This window comes from Chaetodon trifascialis, chromosome 16 (genome assembly GCF_039877785.1).
Source record: "Chaetodon trifascialis isolate fChaTrf1 chromosome 16, fChaTrf1.hap1, whole genome shotgun sequence".
NCBI classification, from domain to species: Eukaryota; Metazoa; Chordata; class Actinopteri; order Chaetodontiformes; family Chaetodontidae; genus Chaetodon; species Chaetodon trifascialis.
Genome location: NC_092071.1, coordinates 4,560,585 through 4,581,984, shown reverse-complemented (window position 1 = coordinate 4,581,984; position 21,400 = coordinate 4,560,585). Strand labels below are relative to the sequence as shown.

The window sequence follows — 21,400 nt, the reverse complement described above, 5'->3', positions numbered from 1 at the left end:
TATTAGTTTCAAAGGTCACAAGAGCGGCAAGTCCCGCCAAACTAAAGAACGGCTGCATGCGGACCCAGCCACCGTCCAGCTGAGAAACAACAGCGGACAAAGCTTTTGTTTTGAAGGCGGCAGGTTCTTTCATCCAGACACAAACCTGACCACAGACGTTCGTCTTCGCCCGACAGGCCAGCTCCTTTTAGGGCCATAAGGCTTCTGGCGCTTTGACGTGGGAGTCTGTAGTTGACCACAGAAGTTCCTTAACAACCAGCCAGCCAGTCATTCAGACACATACACACACGCACACACACACACACGATCAGATGCAGAATGAATATAGACGCTTGCTCAGTGTTTCTGTGAACCATTTAGCATCTGCTCATCAGTTAGCGAGTTCAGACTGAAGCCATAAAACCAGAGAAAGTATTCTGTCCTGTTATGATGTGAATGACAGTGACTCAGCCAGGTAGAAGACACAAAGCCTCCGAAGCACCCATCACGATATTCCTCAAGGGGACGTCAGCTTTTAGAAAACATCTAAATGTGCACGTGAACAGTCTGCCCAGATGAGTCTGCATGCATGAGAGACAAAAACTAAAGAAAGAGGGGAATGGTTGATCGGAGCGCCGGTTACCAAAAGGCTTTACAACAGCACTGCCTCATGGGAATCATTATCATGTTTGGAGCACGACTGCAGAGATACCTGGAAAACTGACATTCCCATCATTCTCCGCTGTAGTGCACCGTTTTTCATTAGGAAACGTTAAGCTAACATGGTGAACATGGTAAAGTGACGAGCATGTTAGCACGCTGATGTTAGCATTTATCACAAAACCCTGCCTAAGCAGAGCTTCAAAGAGCCCCTAGCAAGACCCAAATGCTCATGTTTGATTTGCTTACATTAGTTCTCAGGGGTTATCTAAAGTCACAAGGTATTCTGGGAAATGTAGGAAATCCCAAACTATGTTTTCATACTTTTCCTGCCTCATTGCTACAAGGAAAATTACAGACAACGGACTCAAAATAACTCCTGAAAAAGATCAGAGATGGAAGGTATTGCATGGACAACAATGACTGGAGCACAACTCTGACGTTAATCATCTTTATTTGCCTAAATATTCTACATTATTGATGTGGAACATGATAAATTTTCGATGCTCTGACTGTGCGTGTGCCTCTATGTAAGTGACAGTCTGATCAGACAATAGCACGCCTGTTTGAGAAGCACCATGACAGACAGTAAACATGTAAATCCTGCAGCAGCAGCAGCAGCAGCAGCAGCAGCAGCAGCAGCAGCAGCAGCAGCAGCAGCAGCAGCAGCAGCAGCGAGATGTGCATCAGTGGGCAGGAGGAACCAGAGTTAAACACCCTCACCACACATTTATAGCACATGAATTCATGTATGAAGCGCAGCTCTCCTGTTGCATTCTCAATCATTTGAGAATAGACGTTTGATGATTCGAAAAGGCAGTCTTCTCACACGGAGACTGATTTACTGATGCACACAGCGAGCAGGAATCATCCCATGACAACCCAAACCCCTTTAAGCCTGAGCAGAAGCATACTGAGAAAAACAATATTAACATTTTAATGTTTTAGGTGTGATGCTTGTGCTTCTCTCCAAAACCACTCAGGGAAACATTTTGCAGCAAAATGTGGTTAAGCTTGGCCCTAAAATGCATTACGTCATCAGAATTACAGACAGTACGGTGGAGGGTCACGTTATGTTGAGCAGCACGAGCTAGAAAAGAGGTCTGGCAATGCAATGCAAAGGTTTGTGACAGTAAAGATAAACCCACAGAGAATTATATGATGTTATGACAGCAGTTTTAGCAACTTTCAGCTCATCGTCTCGGCAGCTTGCTGCCTGGTTCGCTCTCACCCCTTACAGCCTGGTTTCCAGTGGCAGCAGGCAGCAGTTTCCAGCAAATAAAAAAAAAAAGCTCTGTTAAATCCACCGTACGGCAGAAAGACAAAGTTAGCAGCGAGTCGTTGAACAATTAGCAGCTGAAGAGCCAGATGTTTTGGCTTTGGCGATGAACACCAAAGCAGAGCTAAATATTGGACATGCGTTCACTGGGTGGCCAGAAAAATGACTCGAAATGAACGCTGATGTTGCTTTGTGTCTGCTGGGAGTGTGAACAGGGAACTGTTTGCTGTTGCTGTTGCTCTAAACTGACTCGTGAGATGGTTTGTTACACAGAAAGTCGTCCATGGAAACTGTTCTGATATAACTGATGCTATGGCAGCATGTGTGCTAACCTCTTGAGGAGCGGCCATCGTTGTGTTCACGCAGCTGCTTCTCTCACTGTCATCATAACTAAACAGAGCTTAATTTGGAGGCGTTGTTTTTCCATCTGCCATACGGGTTTAAAGGTGAAACTAAACTAAACCCAATAAGGAAACAAGGAAAAACTGAATAAAACATACAATATTTTTATCACAAACTGAAACAAACCAAACAATAACAGAATTTGGTGGACTTGTTAAACGTGATCCACTGCTGCTGTTGTGATTCAGTATTTCCAAAGTTCAAGTACTTCTCTATGAAGTGCTGAACTTTTTGAGCATCTGGAGAAACTATTTTTAACCAGCCCGTTTCATTAAAGGCTGAGCAGAGAGTGTTGAAACTGACATTTTTGTGTTGCCTGTTGGGATGTGATGATGTTTTGAGGAGCTGTGCTCTCGGATAAGAAAGATGTGAGGATCTGTACCGCGAAACAGTTGATGAGATTTTGGCCAGAATCAACTGTCAGAGAAATGGAAAGAGAAGAAGGTCAAAAAATCCCAGTTTGAAATTTTCACTTTTTCAAATGAAATTCTTCCATAAGGCACAAATGACCAGATGAGGTTATTTTATATAAAACGGTTTCTGGATGAAGCAGCAATCACAAGTTAGATTTGCACCAATTTGAATGCTAGATCATCCAGACCGGGAAAAATGTAAAACAAAATTATGGAAATATGTTCTTAGACAACTTGCATGCATTTAATGTTTTATCCTATAAGAGCCTACAGTTATAACCACAGTGTGTCTGATGGAGAGAGAGCTCATCCATCCACCTACTAATTTAAAAAAAGCCATTTAATGTGAAATAAAATGGGAAAAGGCAGTTTTCCCCCCACAGGTTGAAACTCCTCACGCGGCGTCACAGTGTGTCCATGCTAACTCGAACAGAAGGGAAAATGAGGTCTGTTCGGGGGCAGCGTGGTGCGAGATGACTTGCTGCCATCCGCCTCACCAACACAATGCCCCTGTCCTGCATTGTCCCGACCAATTTGTCGCCTGCGCCGTTATCATGTGTCCTCCCACAAGATTGGAAAAGTAGCAGAAAGAAATAAACAGCCTCTGCTTTTGTTCCTGGCTGGCGGTATGGAAAGTTATTCAGCCACAGAAACATAAATAATGACTGAATCCAGGGAGTTTTCATAAATATGAAAATGTACATAACCTCCATTCAGGTAGGCGCGCACGCTGGAGGGAGCTCTCATTGTGAAACAACAGCTGCAGTCAAACACTGCATCAACTGAAGAGGAAGGTGCAGAGCTGGCTTTCAGTATTTGTCTCTTTCACACAGAATATGAACAAAAGCCCACTGCACAAACAGCCTGTGGACACGACAACGGCAACACAAGCCACGCCAGGGCTTTAGCTTAAAATGGGCCGGCAGCAGGAAGTACAATGACACAGGAAGCACTCGAGGGATTAATTAAAACAAGACGAGCTAATCAGCTTATGAGCACCAAATGGCACAAGACGGTAAAAGTTAGCAAATGCTCGTTTCCCAGCAGCTGAAACGGAGACGAGCTGAAGAGCGTCTGGATGTGACTGCTGTCGAACATCACTCTCAGAGGATGAAGCTGATGCTGCCTCACTCTCAGCTCTCAAAGGCTCTCAGGTCAGAGAAACAAGTGAAAAACTGTCAGGACACCTGGACGATCGAACGCAACCCGTCAGCCTCGGAAAAACTATTTCTGAAATTCATCACGTTTAGCTTTTGTTGAGTCCAACAAGAGTCTGCTCAGCTCTGAGTTTAGCAGATAACGCACTGTCCTAGTAAACATGACATTATCATGCAGCTCAGTGCAACGCCACAAATCATGGTGTCAGAAATAAATTAAATCGTCAACCTCTTCGATGCGATCTTGACAGAAACCCGATGCTACAAAGGCCTCGTTAAGGTTCAAATAAAGTGCTTGTCAGATCGTCTGAGAGCGCCTGGAACCTCCGTCACAATGGCAGAAGTGGAGAGGTGACGGGATCGTTTGTGAACGACTTGAGAGAAGTTTTTACTACAAGACAGAAAAAAAGGACGATCCTACAACTTCTTAAATACGATCCAGAGACGTGGTGAGACAAAGCATCAGTCGGCAACATACAAAACATTATTTGATATAAATAAAATGTTCAGGTTTTTTTGGAGAGTGGAGCTTGAGAGAGAAGTTACAACAAAGTGAAATACCATGAATGGCCTCAAGGTGGTTTAGCCTCACCTGCACGATCACGTCTCGCCCTTCTCTCTGACGGCAGGTGTTTTTCTCCGCCTTCACCTGTGGCCATTTGGACCAGGTAAACTGAGCCTTTCAGTGGTTGGTACACTTCAAACAAAGTGCTTACCGGATGTGTAGAAACAGCATCTGAAACCTCCTTTTCTCACTCTGATAATGACTTTGAACTTTCTATTATTATGATGTTTTAAACCAAGATGCTGAGCTGTGATTTTAGGATTTACTGTGTTCACCTTTGTCTAAATGTAAGAGATATTGTGCACAGCGGTAAGAGTAGATGGAGGTGGAGCAGATATGGAGTTAAACAGCTGTTCAGACACCTTATAACAACCTGTGTTTCCATTCAGCAGCAAAGCAGGAGTTAGTTTTATGCTGCGCCTCCTTGAACACAGTCTGTCCTAATCGAACGAGGAGGAGTCCATGAATGAAGTGAGTTAAACCGCATCGACACTCGGCCAAACTGTTGCTGCCTCCAGATGAAAAGCTGTCTGATGCAGCTTTGACAAACAGACTCTAAGCCATAGGACGCCCTGCTGCTCCAGGAGAGCACAATCATTTCAGATAAGCGCTTTTCCTCCGCTGTGCCCTGGTTTACAGCCACACCCTTCCTCTGTGAAAACCTACAGCGAGGTGATGAGAAAAGCAGCCTTTTTGGGTCTTTCTGTGGCTCTCAGGTGGCCTCCTCCTCCTCCTCCTCCTCCTCCTCCCCTCTCGGCTCTCTTTGGAAGCTGCTAAAGCACATTTCCTCCAAGATAATAAAACCAACACAATAAATACTGTGGAATATGAGACTCTGGCTTCTGCCGACAGCATATTTTTCCTCTTTTCACTCTGCTTCCTTTTCAAAGTCCTGTGCCTCGGCGGCTTTAATACAACCTCGGGTGCTTTTCATTGTACTTCGCTGTGGGGACACAGGCAGCTGTTTTTTAACCTCGTCAACCCCACCGACCTGCTGGTCGGTCGGCTCTTACAAACCGATGCTGTGTGGACAACCTTCCCTCAAACGTTCATAACTTTACAATATCAAACTCCGGCTGTCGAGAAGGCAAATATGTTGGCTGAATTTGGATGAAATGTGTAGAAAATGTCGTAGAAGACATCTAGAATACCATGACACCATGACAACAGGTGGAAAATTTCATTTTTCAACTATGAAAAAATATCATTTCTTTTCTGATGCTATTAAAAGTTTTCAGTAAATTAAAGCTTATACTTTTAATCATGATCATGACAGAGTCTAAATTTACCTCATCTCAGAGAGCAAGTTTCATTTTAGCTGTTACAGAATTAACGTCACTTAGCTACAGCTAATTTAATGACGCCAGTACAAAGAATAACGAGAGATAAAAAGGTTTGCTAAGAGCTTTGTTAACGGGGATGTGTGTTGACATTTGAAACAGCTAGAGCTGAGTGATCCACAGGAGATATTTTCATTTTTAATGAATAAGCCGTGGCATTATGATGTATTATACCTGGGTTAAATCAAACCCTGCTGATGTAGTGACTAATGTGAAAAAGTACTACTGGATACATTACACATAAATAAACATTTAACTAAAAAAAAAAAAAAGCTGTTCATCCTGTGATGTCTAGCTCCCTGCTCTCTGTCCATGTTGTCTCCCTGTACTCCTCCTGTGAGGTCCACCTCATTTTTCTCCTCCTGTGACGTCCACCTCCCTGTCCCCCTCCTGTGATGTCCACCTCCCTGTCCCCCTCCTGTGAACAGCTACATTTGCCTCAAAGCAGCAAGTCTTTTGGCTTTTTGCCTCTGCCAGAATATCTTTACGTATGATTCTTTCTTTTTTTGTTTAAACAATATGTGACTTTTTACATTCAGATTTTTGTTCGTGCATTTGAATGCAACACAGCAAATGCAAGCAACAGTCCTGGTCCTTCAAGCACACGTCCACTACTGAGGAGTCGTCCATTATTATGAATGGACTTATTCGTTATTCTATAGGAGACAGAAAATGCCAATAAAACGCACACTCGGCTCCATGGCAGATTTCTACACGGTCACCAGTGTTGGCAGGGAAATGCTAACAATATCATTTATGCCGGCAGCCTGAACATTGGCGCCACTTTAAAAACCACGCAGGTTCAACCTTAAAATGTGACGGCGGCCTTTACAAATGAAAGGAAGACGATCAAAGTTTGCCCGCCATATAAAAAATGTTTTGCCTCATCATTGCGACTGCCTTGCTGTTACATCTATCAGTCAAGTAGAGTCAATGCATTTTTTTCCTCCTCACTGCGCTGCCTGGTCAGAGCTGTGCACAAAGCAAACAGCTCATTAGGCCACAGGATTTACACTCAGCCCTGTCCGTTAGGAGTCCTGGGGTCAGCGCTGCGCTTTGACAAAGGCAGTCACAGCCACCGACCCGTTACACCAAACGCTAAATTTAACTGCGGTTCAGCCAAGGGGTCACGTGGTCTGTGTGAACAGGATGTGCGGCGTTCAGTGATTGTGACCCCGACAAGCTCCGAAAACAATGGTTTATATCGAAGAAGCTTATTTTGTTGTTTCTTTTGGAGGACTTGTGTGAGAAAACTGACTCCTTCCTTGAGCATCAGCTCTTGTTGACGTTGGGAGAAAACTGGGCAGAGATTTTTGGGCAGCCTCGACCCTCCAGAGAGACTTGGAGGTCGTGGCCTTGGACAGGGATGTCTGCACTGCATTGTTTAGCCAGTCTTCATCATAACTGATGTGGACAGATGGACGAGTGGAGGATAGTGGACGGATAAATAGATGATCTTTTCGTGTGGACCAGAAACTGACGGTAAACTGCCAGCTGCTTGTTGCCTCCACCTGCTCATCACACATTCTGTGGACGTTCGTGAAGGCTAAAAAACACAAAGCTCTCTGCGATCAGCCCTGAAACGATTCCACTCACTCGCAGAGGAAGGTGCGTTCGATGCCGGCGTTAACAGGTTTAGCAGACCGAGCCACATTCTGACTTATCTGCTCCTGCTTTAGAGACGCATTTTCTCTTCAGACTCAAGCAGGAGGCAGTCATTCCTATTCTGCGCAGGAAGACCTGCTTCCTTATTCTCGTCTCATTCACAGATTGCATCCTCAGAAATCAAACAATTTTTGATAAAAATGATTTGGAGGGCCCCATACGGGAAATATTCATGAATTCTGAAAGAATACATGCAGACGGGGAACCTATAAGTAAAAAGGGCAATGTTCAAATATTCTCTTAACTGATGTTCGAGTCGAGGAACCTGAAATCTGAATCCTTTATTTTTTTTATTCCAGCTGGATTTTTTTCTTTTCTTCAGCTGTGGATTTTTTTTTTCACTTCCCATCTGGAAAGTTTTTTTTTTCTTTTTAACTGTAATGTATCCTCGATCAGAATAGTAAAAAGCCCTCACACACACTCAGCACTCCCCTGAGCCTGTCATATGAACACAGTCAGTGACAGCAAACAGAGAGGGAAGAAGAGAAGGACAGAGGAGGCGAACATAGAAGAAGAACAAAGCCGAGGGAGGGGAAAGGAGGAGAGGGAAGGAGGGGAGGCATGTGGTCCTGGTGCTCAGGATGAGGTAATACTGCTGATGAAATCCAGGCAGCTCTGACAAGAGACGCACAGTAAGTAAATGAAGAAAGGGAAAGAGAGACAGAGGGACAAAGGGAAGGAGAGGAGAAGAAAGAGGAAAGAGGAAATGATGTGACGAATTGAATTAGCACATACGTGTATTTCTCTCTCTGTGAGGAAAAACTTACCCAAACCAAGAAACAGCTCAGAAAATGTCCTGATTAAAATGGATACCGAATGCCAAAGAAAAACATGGAGGACTCAGGCTCTGTTAAAAGACCATTGAGCTGCGACTGCTACACGCTGGAGGACTAAGTGGCGGCGATCACAGCAGAGGCGCCCTCTTGGATGCCCCTTCAGCAGATCAAACATGATAAAATGTCCTCTGCAGTGGCCCCATGTGCTAAGAAATGAGATGAAGACTCCTCTGGGGTGCCCTTCCAGTGGAGAAAATGTGTCCTTTTTCAATGGAAAAAAGCTGCTACATGTCTTCTGGAGTACTCCTCTTATGGAGAAAATACATGGGTCCTCTAAGGTGCTCTTCCATCAGAGAAAATGTGATGCAGTGCTACATCGGCCACCTGACGTGCCAGAAAGTGGTTTGAAACTGAAAGCTGAAAACTCAACATATCTATGCATGCTTTCTGAGTTAGTATGTACTGGTTCTGCACTGTTTCCAGGACGTGCAGCGTTGCACTCTGACACTCACCTTCCTCTGTCTATGAAAGCACGGCAATCTTAAACAGTGTTAGGAAGCCACTCAGCGCCGTGACAAAGTTTAGTGTACTTAACGCAGTGTGGGCGACGGCTGGCTGGCATGTTCTCCCCCCCAGACCTGCACTCGTTGCAGAGATCGCTCGACAGAGTTCCTCCAACCCTGCTGCTAAGCTCAGCTTGGCTTCTGGTGACACCAGCTGCCTCACATACTCGCTGCCCTTGACACTTCCCAGTTCTCCAAGCTTGTTCTGCATCAGTGCGAGCACACTCTCTGCTTGTTAGCCTGTGGACTGGGCACTTTGAAAGGTGCACAATGGTTAAAACTTGATGTTATGACCCTGCTAACAAGGTGAAGTGGAAACAATATAAAACCAGAAGGATTTGGTAAAATAAAGTTATTCATCAGCAAGGAAATCCCCAAACCCCCAAAACGTGAAAAGGTCATCGCGGATTTACTAAAACAAAACACTGCTTTGTTTCCCTTTTTGTTTCCACTGTTTAAACCCTGAGTCACACGAGCTCTCCATCACGTCCTGTTGGAGCTAGGACAGACGATAACACACACACACACACACACACACACGCTTACTCTTCCTCCTCTCCATTCATTCTGCTCCTTCTGCCTCAAAACAACATCATTTACCACACAAGTTGCAAGACCAAACACAAATCTGTGTGTGTTGTTTGAAAGCTGATGATAAAGAGTCTGAGTGTGCGCGACTATGTGTGTGTTCTCCCTCTGTCAGAGCTGCAGAGACACAACGAGGAACCGTGTGTTTGGTGTGTGTGTTTCCCAGGTTCCCACCTCAGTTTCCCCACTTGGCTGTTTAGTTTGGCCCGTCTCTGATCGCAGCAGAACAAACACCAGCGTTCACATTGATTCCTTCTATCACATTTGGCTCAGAGCCTCGGCGTCTCTCTGCTTTCTCATTTTCAGTTTTAATCATCTTTATCCTCAAGAACCACTTCATTATGTAAGGCTGTTAAACTGTAAAATCATTCTATAATTAGTTGTCTGTTTGTGTAAATAAACGGTGGGAGCTTCTGGGCGTCCCTCCGAAAGACAAACGGTCTGATGCGTTTTGTATTTCCATCTTGAAAAGTCTGCGCCATCCCAGCTTCCATCCTGGCAGGATTTGTTCATATTTGAAATGATTTATTCTTCCTCCAGTAGCAAACCCTGTGGTGTGAATACACCCAAATGTGATGCAAATCAAAAGCCAGACAACATTAAAACTAAATGACAAAACATTTGTGTTAATTTTGTTAATCAATTGAAATAAAAGTTCTTTTTTTTTTTTTTCTATTTCTGCCCTCAAACCTGTAAAGACTGTGAGTTCATGCTGCTCTCAGACAACCTCAGATCAAACTTCCTGGCTCGCTTCTCGGCTCCGCTCGCCAAGTGTGAAGGTTAATCACACCTTTGTGGTTTTTATTTGAAATTCTACAGGAAAAAGTCTTAAAACAATGTTCGTTCTATAGAAGCTCAGGCGGTGTGAGGACATGCAGCACAGTGGCCTTATAAAAGCTCCTGAAGTCTTTTTCCTGCTGAAGAGCAGAAACATGGCGGCTTCAGGAACGTCTTTAAATCTGGATTTAATCTGAATGTTTTTGTGTGACGTCGTCTCGCTCTCTGAGGAAACTAACAATTCAACAAAAGTCTAAATTCTAACCTTTATGTTTTATTAAGTCCTCTGTGGATTTAAATTTGCGTTTGACTTTCTGTCATATTGGCGATGAGTCCGTCCAGGCGGGAGGAAAAAGTCAGAGCAAAGTTTACAGAGCGCGCCTGGCGAAGAGCGTGTTTGGAAGAGCCTCGTCCTCAAGGTCTGAATGGAAGACCATATTTGGGCTGTGAGTTATGACAACTTATTAGCAGTGGAGTAAATATTAGGATGGGCTGATGAAGGAGGACGGGCAGGAGATGCTCCTGCGGAGGCGAGACTCGGAGACAGTGAGCGATGAAAGAAAGATGGAGGACGAACTGCAACAGCTTCACAATGACGGTCAAAGTACACAAACAGTGAATTTAATGTGAAAAACTGCATCTGATGTGGACGTCAAACTGTCTGCTGGGGACCAAAATGCTTAAAGCTAAATAATGCTGATGGTGTCAGTTCATCACAACCTGAACAAGCAAAACTGTGGAGCCAAACGTTTATATTTGTCTAATTTTTCATGTCATTAGGCTTAATATGAGACACCTTACAGGTAACTTTTCAGATAAATATGAAATCCTATTAAAAGAAATTTAAACAAGTGAATTTTGAGCCTTGTCACATATTTAAATAACTGGAAACACTGTTTTTTTGGAAAGTATTTACAGCATGTAAAGTACACAGTTTCATGTAAAACAATTGGCATGATTCATCAAAAAAAATAAAAAAAATAAAAAAAATAAAAACTCCTTCCCTCTCTGTTTTTCTCTGCTGTGCATAAATGTGTGTGTGTGTGTATGTGTGTGTGTCCTCCAGGATTACGAAGCACAGCATTACATAATCCACCTCAGCCAATCAGAGAGCACCACTGCTCTGACGTCATATGTTGATTTAATCCGAACACACACACACAGATGTGAGCGTACACACAGCTGGAGCCAGGTATCAGCTCTCACAGAAAAAGCAGAACCAGCTGTCTGAATTAAACACACACCGAAAAAAAAAAACCCTGTTCCCACACGTACACACTCGTTCATACACTGGAAGCCCTGCGCACACAAATACACACCAGCAGCCGGAGAATCGGAGGTGTTCCTGGAGCTTTAAGAAGTGCTCAGTGAGAGTCTGGACGTTAACATGCAGCAGACGGATTATTCAACTCTGAACTCCTCACTCTGTGACAGAAGTTCATTTAAAGCCCTGAAGGTAGCCGGTTTGAATTTCGCAGCGTCGTGACTAAAAGCTTCTCAGCTTAAACCTCACCGGTCCTGCAGCCTGCTGATCAGTGACATATCATACTCTGTGTGGGTGTGTGTTTATGGCAAACTGTGATTTTGGGGGATTTTTGCAGTCACAAACATGATTTCAGTTTGTCAGGATCATCAGAGTTCAGCTTGTAATAAACCCGCTGGCCCACCAAAGAACATGTCCTCATTGAGAGGTCAGGTTAGCAATAATAAATACTCAACGCCCGACTAGACTCATGAGTTTTAACTGATCGTCAGCTACATCACACACATCACATCGAAAGGTAGAGCTGCAACAAGACTCTGTTCACTGCATTTCACAGGAAACACACCTCTGACAGTCCACAGCTGAGATATGTTTCATTAAATAAAGTCAAAAATAATTCAAAATAATAACAAGAGTGGAAATAGGGAGGGATGGAGGGCCTCAGAGTAATAAATAATAAGAAAAAACTGACTGAGACATCAAACATATTTCACAGCTCCCTATTTTTCCAGTTATTAGATCCCTCATATTTACGGCAGAGACTTGCTCAGCACAAAGCAGCAGCAGGTGGAAGAGAAGTGTCGCCTTCAGGGTCACCTTAACATTTTCTCAGCCAGTTCAGTGAATTAACCTGCATCTAACAAGGCCACACACACACACACACACACACACACACACACACACACACACACACACACACACACACACACACACACACACACACACACACACACACACACACACACACACACACACACGCACACGCGCACACACACGCTGAGCAGCGTCAGTTCAACCACACACAGCACAGAGCAGCCCTGGCTCTCAGGCTCACTGATCGTTTAAAACTCGCTGTTTTAACAGCGAGGAAACGCCGCCGGATGCATGCAGAGGAGCTTCAGCGCCACGAAGAGCTTCTGCGGGATCTGTCAGATGCAGACAGACTTAACGGCTCTCAGCGTGGAGATCACGCTGAGGTTCCTGGAAGTCTGGAGCTGAGGACTCGCTTCGCACCCCGAGTATCAACATATGAGTCACCCTCACGGCGTAAAGCAAACACTGGAAGACACTCTGCTGCAATGAGACGTGAAACCACAATCAGTCACAGCTACAGCCCGCATGCGGGTGGTTTCGTGGAGCTGCCTTGTAAATGAATGACGGACATAAACAAGCAGGAGCTGACCAGGATATTATGACAACTTTAGAAAGCCGTTTGAGAAATGTTGCGCAATGAGGCTGGTGATCAACGACGGTTTTATCCTCCTCGCGAGTATTTCTAAAGCCTGACGCATCTCATGTCGTTGTGCCACAGAAGTTCAGTATGTTTAAGAGCCATACTCCTCCACTGGGTGACAGATTCCTTCACTGCAATCAACAATTCAAAAACAACTACATTTCAGACATGAACATGAAGCAGACATCGCTGGTTCCACCAAGTCTTCCACAGGATGTTTGAAAACAGCCTTGACCTTCTGCGTCTTCACCAAACGCCTCCGAAGAGCTGAATTCTGTTTTAATGAACGAACTTTGGTTCAGGAGAGATGTGAGCTTTTCAAAATGTTTCCCAGTGGCAGCGTGAAGCACGGCGGCGTGCGTGCGTCACAGCGCAGCGACTGTTCGTGATGAACTGGACCACAGATGCTGAAGCGAGTCTCAAGCATCAGTTTGTGAAAAGTGCATCTCTCAAGCAGTGACGTCACCGCTGATGAGGGGAAAAAGAAAGAAACGCCCATCAAGATTTTCAGATGATGGAGAAAAATAAACATATATGAGAATTTTGTGACCTGATTTGACAAGTTGATGCAGCTGAATATGACTCCTGACTGCGTCCCAGCTTCAGCGTTTGCGCAGGAAACACCAGAAAATCACAACATACACTGATTTCAACAGAAGCCGTAACAGAAGATTTTAACCTCATCTCAAATCGAATTCTTGAATCACACTGAGTTCCAGAAAAAGCCTTTCCTGCAACCAAGATGCAGCCTGCGTAAGCCCCCCTTCCCAACCCGCCAACCAGCTGAATAATCTACATTCACATCATACTCCAACTCACCCCACAGCCGCCTCTCCCTCACGCCCCTCCAGAAGACATCCCAAGCCTTGTTGGTGGAGTCTTTCACGTGCTCGCTGAAGGATCTCCGCAGTGGAGTTTTTACCGCCGGGGTCTGAGCCATATTCCACACGCTCAACACTTACATATTCCCGCTGAAAAAACCTGCGTTCGTGCAGAGCTTCTTGCCCATGTGGGCAGCCTTTGCTCCGTCATGGCTCATGCAGAGGGTGTGTTTGACTTAAGAGTCAATTGAGGAGGGAGGAGGAGGAAGAGGAGGCAGGGGGGCTGACACTTGATGCAAAAAGTCTGTATGTAATTTGTGAAACACCCCTGTCCTCTCCCTCCCTACGCCTCCCTCCTCAGAGAGCTCAGAAAGTGTGTGCGTGTGTGTGTGTGTGTGTGTGTGTGTGTGTGTGTGTGTGTGTGTGTGTGTGTGTGTGTGTGAAGAACTTTTCACGTGGATGAACAAACTGTTATGCAGTTGTGAGTGTGTATCCGTGTGTTTTCAGGACGATGAATGTGAAGCAGAGCGAGAGTGAGAAGTGTATTTTCACACACCGCTGTGGACGTGACACTTTGTTTTTGAACAAATGTATTTGTTTCAAAGTTCAGAAGTGAAAAGCAGAACGCAAACGTGAGAAATAAAGTGTAAAACACAATTAAAATGAAAGAATACAATAATAAACACGGAGGGAAAAGATAAAATGCGGATAAAATGAAGAATGTATGTAATAGCATGAGAGCAGGTGGACGGCTGCCCCTGTGACAGACTTAAGACTTGGACTTGTCTGGAATGACTCGTGACTTCACACACACACACACACACACACACACACACACACACACACACACACACACACACACACACACACTATCATCATCATCATCATCATCATCAATGCTAAAATCTGTCTAAACACACTTCCTCTCTTGGGAAAGGGGATAAATAAACAGTGCAGGTCAGGACTGCTGGGAAGGAGGAAGAGGAGGATAGAGTCTGAGAGAAATAATGAATGGAGAGGGGGAGAAGAGGGGGGGGGGGCAGAGACTCAATGGGGGACATTCCTGTAGTTGGTCCAAAGGATGAGTGGTCCCTCCCAAAGTGGTTCAGTCCTTCTTTGGGATTGAACTGCAGCACTTTTACAATAAGAGCTCTACTTCGTGCAGGAGGAAAAGTTGGAAATGTCAATGATCATGTTCTCCGTCAGGACTGTCGTCTTTGCAATGACGAACCCAGCAGAGTCCGCGGAGTGAATGAGGTTAGCGGACAGCTCTGTCCACACACAGTCAACAGGTCAAAACCAGCAGCTGTCAAACCAAAGTGTCAACATATGCAAAAGACAGGACGCTCGACAGGGAGCGCTGTCCTTTAGCTGAGTGGTGAAATAAGGATTTCATTTTCTGCTGCGCAGGAGACTGAAAATGCAAATGCTCTGAGTTTTGACTGTTTTAAGGATTTACAGTTACACCACCCGGCTTCGGCCCTCCACTCCACCCATCGGACTCTCCGCATCATTTAACTTCAACCTTCATTAACCTTCATTGAGTTTAATGATACAACAGCTGCTATCAGTGGGTTTCATCCACACGTACGTACAGAAACAGTGCAGTTTTAAGACATGTGGAGCCTTCCCCACCTGAGAGCTCATTTTGGCCAATTTAGTTTGCATCAACAACAAACTTCCTGTTGCCTTCACTTCCGCCGCCTTTACGGGACGTTACTTTGAGTTATCGGCTTTCAGTCTAACATCAGCAAAGGAACTGTTTGTGTGGTCACTGAAGGCATTCAGTAAACGATCAGCGAAGTCATTTCCATTAGTACATTCAAATTACTTAAATGAGTAAATTCAACAGGAGGGGCGACGCTTCCATGAATAGTGCTGATTCAGCAGAAAATATTCCATCATGACATTGGAAAAAGTAACTAAATTAGAGGTTTGGCTTTGGAGGTGTGTGTCCTGAACCTTTTGGTACAGGACGTTCAGTTCGGCATGTGACGCAGATTTTAGGGTTTAAGAATGATTCGGCAGTGCACCAGCTGTCGTCCGTTAGCTGTAGCATGCTAGTCGCCGTAGCCCGGTCAGTCAAGCTCATGTAGAACTGCTGCTCCACTGTGGACAGGTAAAGCCATGGTGACATAAATCATTGCTTACTGAGAGTTTAACTTCTTCAGCTCGAGGGACTGTGCGCCAAAAGCCCTGAGCTATAAAACGCTTGAGTTGATTTCATTTTTCTTATTGAATTCCCCCATTCCATCTGTGACCTCTGCATTGCTGAAATCAGCAATTTCTGCTGGAATCTGGTAGAAAAAAGCTGCCAATGTGTCAACACAGACATGTACAGTGTATGGAATAAACAAGTCCTGGAAAGCTGACGTTAAACTTGCTTCATACAAAAGAACGACAGACACAGCAGATGGTACAGAGACCATGTCTGTCAGCAGCTTTCAAACGAACTTGGCTTGAACTCGACAATAATGAAGACTTTCTGCTTTTTTTTCCTGATGTTTTGTTGACATCTAACTTACCCGCTGTAACACCGGTGCTGAATTTCCACATTAGAACAACAAGGACTTCCTCAAACTCCAAAATTAGACATCCACCACCAGAAGTCTCAAAGCCACTCTGCGTATCTGTCGGCATGAAAGTCAACATTTCAGCTCGCTGCTACACCTGCAGGTCTGAAACACGGTGCTCGAGAATCAAAGCGAAGTTCTTCGCAGTTTTATCCTCCTGCTTTTGTTTCCAAAGCCTTTACACTCAAGTGTTTCCGAACAAAGCTCGCTATTTGAATATCAGCACAACCCAAAGCTCGATCAATTCACTGTGGCGTTATGCAAAGTTAAAACCCTTCAATGTCACTATTACTGCATGCCTTCAATCCCCTCCAAGAGCTTCTCAGACGGCTATTATAATGTTTGCGATAGGAAGCAGCTTCTGCCTCCCTCTCCCTCCTCTTCCTCTACAGGGAGGGTGATGGGAGACATCTTCTGGCGCATTTGTTTACCCTTCAAACAAGACCTAAATTAGTTGCATTCCCAGCAGTTTTCCAAAAGCAGGTAATTAAATAGCACTCAGCTGCTCGCCGCGCCACTGCAACCTGAACTCCCCTCACTGTGGATTGCAGGAAAATGCCAAGCAGCCAACAAAAAGAGGCTGAGTCTTACTGGTGATACAGCACATCCCCGTGCATTTGCATGCATCTGACTAATTCACACATCCGCAGTGACTCACCGCTCTGAGCAGGCAGGCGGGAGCTCAGCTTCTCGCTCGGTGACGCTGTGACAGGCGGGAAACAGCAGGACTCAACTGTTTGGCCTTTGGTTTCCCAGATGACGTGTCACTCAGAGTGATACAAGGAAAATGACACGAAAGGCACAGGTTTGAAGCGTTTAAGCAGATATTAGTCTTCACATTTTTTAAAGTCACTCACTGACTGCGAATTTAATATGTTTCAGTTTTCCCTCTGACGCTAAAGAAAGCAGCCTCACAGCTGCCAAGATTTGTCCTCAAAAATGCACTATTCTGACCGTGACCCTGTCCTTTGAAGCAGTTTTCACCCATGTCGATGGCCTCTGCTAAAATCAAGAAACAATGGCACATTTATGACACGTAATACTGCCATTAAGAGAAAAAGAGCAGAGATATTTTGAGCGTACCTGAACTGAACGTACTGTATTACTGCCTGATGAACGTTACTGAGAACTCGTTCACTCTGGTGTCCGTGCACGGCACGCTCTCTCAGTTTAACTTCGTTCAATAGGGTGCCAGATTTCTAAAGAGCCTTCCAGGCGAAAACCCAGATAAAACACACTGTCAACAGGCCTTAATATGTAGCGGAAAAAACACCCAATCTGGCAACACCAGCCACGGTGTCACATCGCCGCATGCGTCATCACAACAAAAAGCAGCAAGGAGGCGTCGTGTGATCATTTTAACGAGTTTTATGACAAGATCGGTGAGGATGGGAAAAATCTTACATTTCTGTGCAAACTTTGCCCGACGGCCTTCAAAAAGAAAATCCGCACTTCAGTCACATGGCTGAATGGACAGTAACAAAGTGTTAAAGCAGCAATGGGGAAATGCTGTCCCCTCAATGCTAATGTAAACCCTGGTTGGATAAGGATTCAAAACTGGATATGAAGATGAAATCTGACGCATAGTTACGGTGTTAAAACTGATAAAACAATCGCTGTCTGTGGTTCTTTATGGGCTGTGGCAATAATTTTGAAAAATAACAGCTCGCAGCAACGAATGGAAAAAAAGAACTATGAACTAGTTCATTTTTAGAACGATGAACTTTTAATTCAAAATTTTGAATTATGAACTATGAACTGAACTAGTTTGTTTTAAAATTTGTGAACTGAACTTTGAACTAGTTCATGTAGAAAGCGAACTTTCCCAACACTGCACACAGGATGTAAAATGTCCTGAAGGAAGATGTTGTATCTCTAAGACATTGTTGGATTCCCTGTATCAAAAAGACACTGAAGACCCTCTTAAGAGCAGCTCAGTAGTAAAAAGAATGCAAATGAAGCTCTGATTATGGACCACCACGCTCGTGCTTCAAAGGGTATCTTTTTGTTATTTTTTTTATGAATAATCAAAATCATTGGAATCAGGCTGATGCAAATATCAAGGGAAAATTACCTGCCTTTATTTCTGAGGTAAGGGATCAAAGCTTTTTATGTTTCGTACAGGATTCTGACTGTATTACAACAAATCTTGGGGACAGGTTTGAGCTGAATGCTAATGCTAGCGTGCCATCATGTTCATGGACAATGCCAACACGATGATGGACGAAAGGCTGAGATTAGAGGATCGGAGCGGTTGAGAAGAGGAATATGGGACGAGGAGATCAGAAATGTGACTGGAGGCGAGGTCATGCAGAGCCTTCAAATGAACAGGATCCTAAATTTAATGCTGCGGCCGTCAGCTAGTTCTAGTTAATAGCCTGGAAGCTGCATTGTGAAGCAACTGCAGACGGTTTACTGAAGCTTGACTGAGACACGAGTAAAAGAAAAATTACAATAAACCAGGCAGGAGAAGATCTGCAGAAGACAACATTCATCTGATTTTTCCTGCATTTCTTAGCTGAAGAAAAGAAGGCTGAACATGCTTGTTGTCAGAAGTCATGCACTGATCAAGGCTGACACCAGCTTTTGAGTCAAATGGACCAATAAAGTGATTTATAAGCTGACTAAGTCTTAACTCAGCCAAAGTAAAGTCCTCCAATCTTCTAGTTCTGGCTTTAAAAGGCCTGTTTTTAGTCAGCATGCATGTCTCCAGTACATCAAAACCTCCCTGAACTGTACACAGGTGGTAAAACACACTTCCAGAAATACACACTCAAGTGTCCAAAATATCATGAAGTCCCTCCTCCCGCCGAGCTGCTCCCCACTGCTCACAACCCACAATATCTTTGATTGTCAAGAGGACTAAAAGCTTTCTTTAGCCAGTCTCCTCCACTTACCTCTCTTCCAGTTTTCGCCTCCAGGCACAGACTCTATTGTTAGTCTGGTCCTCTTCTCCTCTGCTGCTGTTGTTCCTGCCCAGAAGCTTGTCACTCATCTTGATGAGCTGTCTACCTTGCAGGAGCTTCAGGCCTCTGGCTGCAGCAAACAGCATCAGTAAACTCTCCTCAGGTGCTGCAGAAGCGGGCAGAATCCTTCAGCACCTTTCTCCAGCTGCCTTTTCAACTTTTCTTGTCAGTTACATGTTTAGCTTTGCTGTTTCCCTCCTCTTTGTGCTGCCTGCCATTGTTGTTGCCCTGTGACCTCACCTTGATAGCCGTAACCTGGCTCAGTGCTGCCCCTGTTGGCCAGGAGGCTCATGACGGTTTCACATGACATGCAGTTGACCAGATTTATCTTTAAAAAAATACTTTTAGCTTTGATTCGATGGTTGTTAAGAATGGTTTAGTTGAAGCTGGAAGAATATCTGCTGTAGAAATAATGTGTAATGTGAAAGATAAATAATTACAGGGTCTCTTGGCGGACTAGGGGTCAAACTTTCTCCCCTTCATTTCCTGCCACTTCTCTACAGACCACTACAAGATAAAGGCAAAAAAATACTTCAAATACATAAATTGTATAAAATATCCAAAAGCTGACCATTTTTTGTGTTTCAGTTTTTATGAAGCAGTTGCAGTGAGGAACTGCAAACATTTCTGCAAGTTCAAACAAATGTTTTAAGATAATTCAATGAGTAAAAATGAAAAGTTAAATAGAAAAATACCCCTCTATTATTTTCCCATACATTCTACAGTAACTAGCATGTTCTTTGTGCTTTTTGTTATATTTTGGTCTCAACCAACTGAGAATAACTCCTGGTTTTTTAGCTGCTAAATGCTGCTCAGTGTTCACCAGCTACTGTCTGACTGTCTGTCTGCTGTTTGCTGCTGAGCAGGTGGTTTCTTCATTTGGCCCTCAGGACCCTCTGGGGACACTCCACGAGCTCCACGCTCACTTTTGAAGCTACATAAACACTGTGCTGATTAAGTGTGACTGCAGCTAAGAATAAACACCTGAGCGCTGTTTATGGCAGCAGTGGAGTGAGGAGACCAGTATGTTTTCCCAGTTTGGACTAGTTTGGCCCTGCAGACCAGGAATCCTCTGCCGTGTGGATCACACTAGAAGGGTTTGGCTTTATTTTTACAACACCTTCCAGCTCTCTTCATTCAAGCGTTCTTACTCTGAGAGGAATGATTAGAAGTCATCTGTTTTAAGCATCAACAGGTTATGGAGCTACTACATGATAACAGCTTTACACTGAAGCTTTCATTTGTATCAGGAAAAACACTCACATCCACAGTGTGACCTCTGGCTCTTACACTGAAGACGACTGCCGCGTTGCTCTTCAGATACATGAATATCGCCAATTAGGTTGAGACAGAAGCTGAAGGCAGAGAAGTGGACTGCGGTGCAGAAGTTGAGAAGTTTCAATTACCACTTAGCTTTTTAGCTTCTTTTATTCAAAGCACTAAATCTAAGAAGCTATTAGCATGTTTTAATGCACATTCACACTTATGGTGTTTTTCTGGCAGATTTTGGTGAAATAATATTGGTGGAAGTCATACTGAACACACAGATGGACAGATGGAAGAGCACGCTCTAAGAATGTTTCTATGCTTTGCTTTGATTCCATTAAAACGGATCATGATCATGTTCTTCATTAAAGATGAAAATCCTTAGAGCCATCTGTAAGGGGGTGAGTTGCATTTTTACTTTTAACACCCAAACGAGAGGCGTCAGCCACACTATATTAAAAGCTTTGGCGTCATCAGCGCTGAAAGCTCTGTTTCTTTTCTGAAAGATGCGTAAGGCACCAGTGGAAAGCTGTGTCAGCGAGAGGAAAATCGAACAAGAAAGAGCATCAGAAATAAACTGTAAAAAATGAAGACTTGGAAGAAGGAAAATAATGACGGCATGCTATGAATTTGACCTTAAACTCGTGACGCAGGGAGATCGAGCTGCTCGCTCAGCCTCTGCAGGCAAACTGAGGCCTGACGCTGCATAATGCAAAACACCCTCAGCGGTTGTTTTCTATTATCGAGAGATTTGCTGTGCTCTTCTTCCTGCAAGGGCCTGCTTCACATTAATATAGTTATATGAAATGATACAATATCTGATGAATGTAATTTTGGTTCAGATCAGACACACTGGAGCTGGAGCTGACCCCCAGACGTCCTCTACCCGGATG

At 44.2% G+C, this 21,400-nt stretch overlaps 2 protein-coding genes across 3 annotated transcripts in view; one reads left to right on the top strand and one right to left on the bottom strand.

Moving 5' to 3' along the window:
• LOC139345121 (rho GTPase-activating protein 7) overlaps positions 1-13,876 on the bottom strand; it is a 95,984-nt gene extending 82,108 nt beyond the window's left edge. For both annotated transcript variants that reach the window (XM_070983614.1, XM_070983615.1), the window contains exon 1: positions 13,701-13,876. In XM_070983614.1, the coding sequence (XP_070839715.1) occupies positions 13,701-13,821 (121 nt within the window). In that variant the 5' untranslated portion in view covers positions 13,822-13,876. The remainder of the gene's footprint in view (positions 1-13,700) is intronic.
• The window catches only part of rars1 (arginyl-tRNA synthetase 1), a 448,982-nt gene that overhangs the window by 149,868 nt on the left and 277,714 nt on the right, over positions 1-21,400 (top strand). The window lies entirely within an intron of this gene.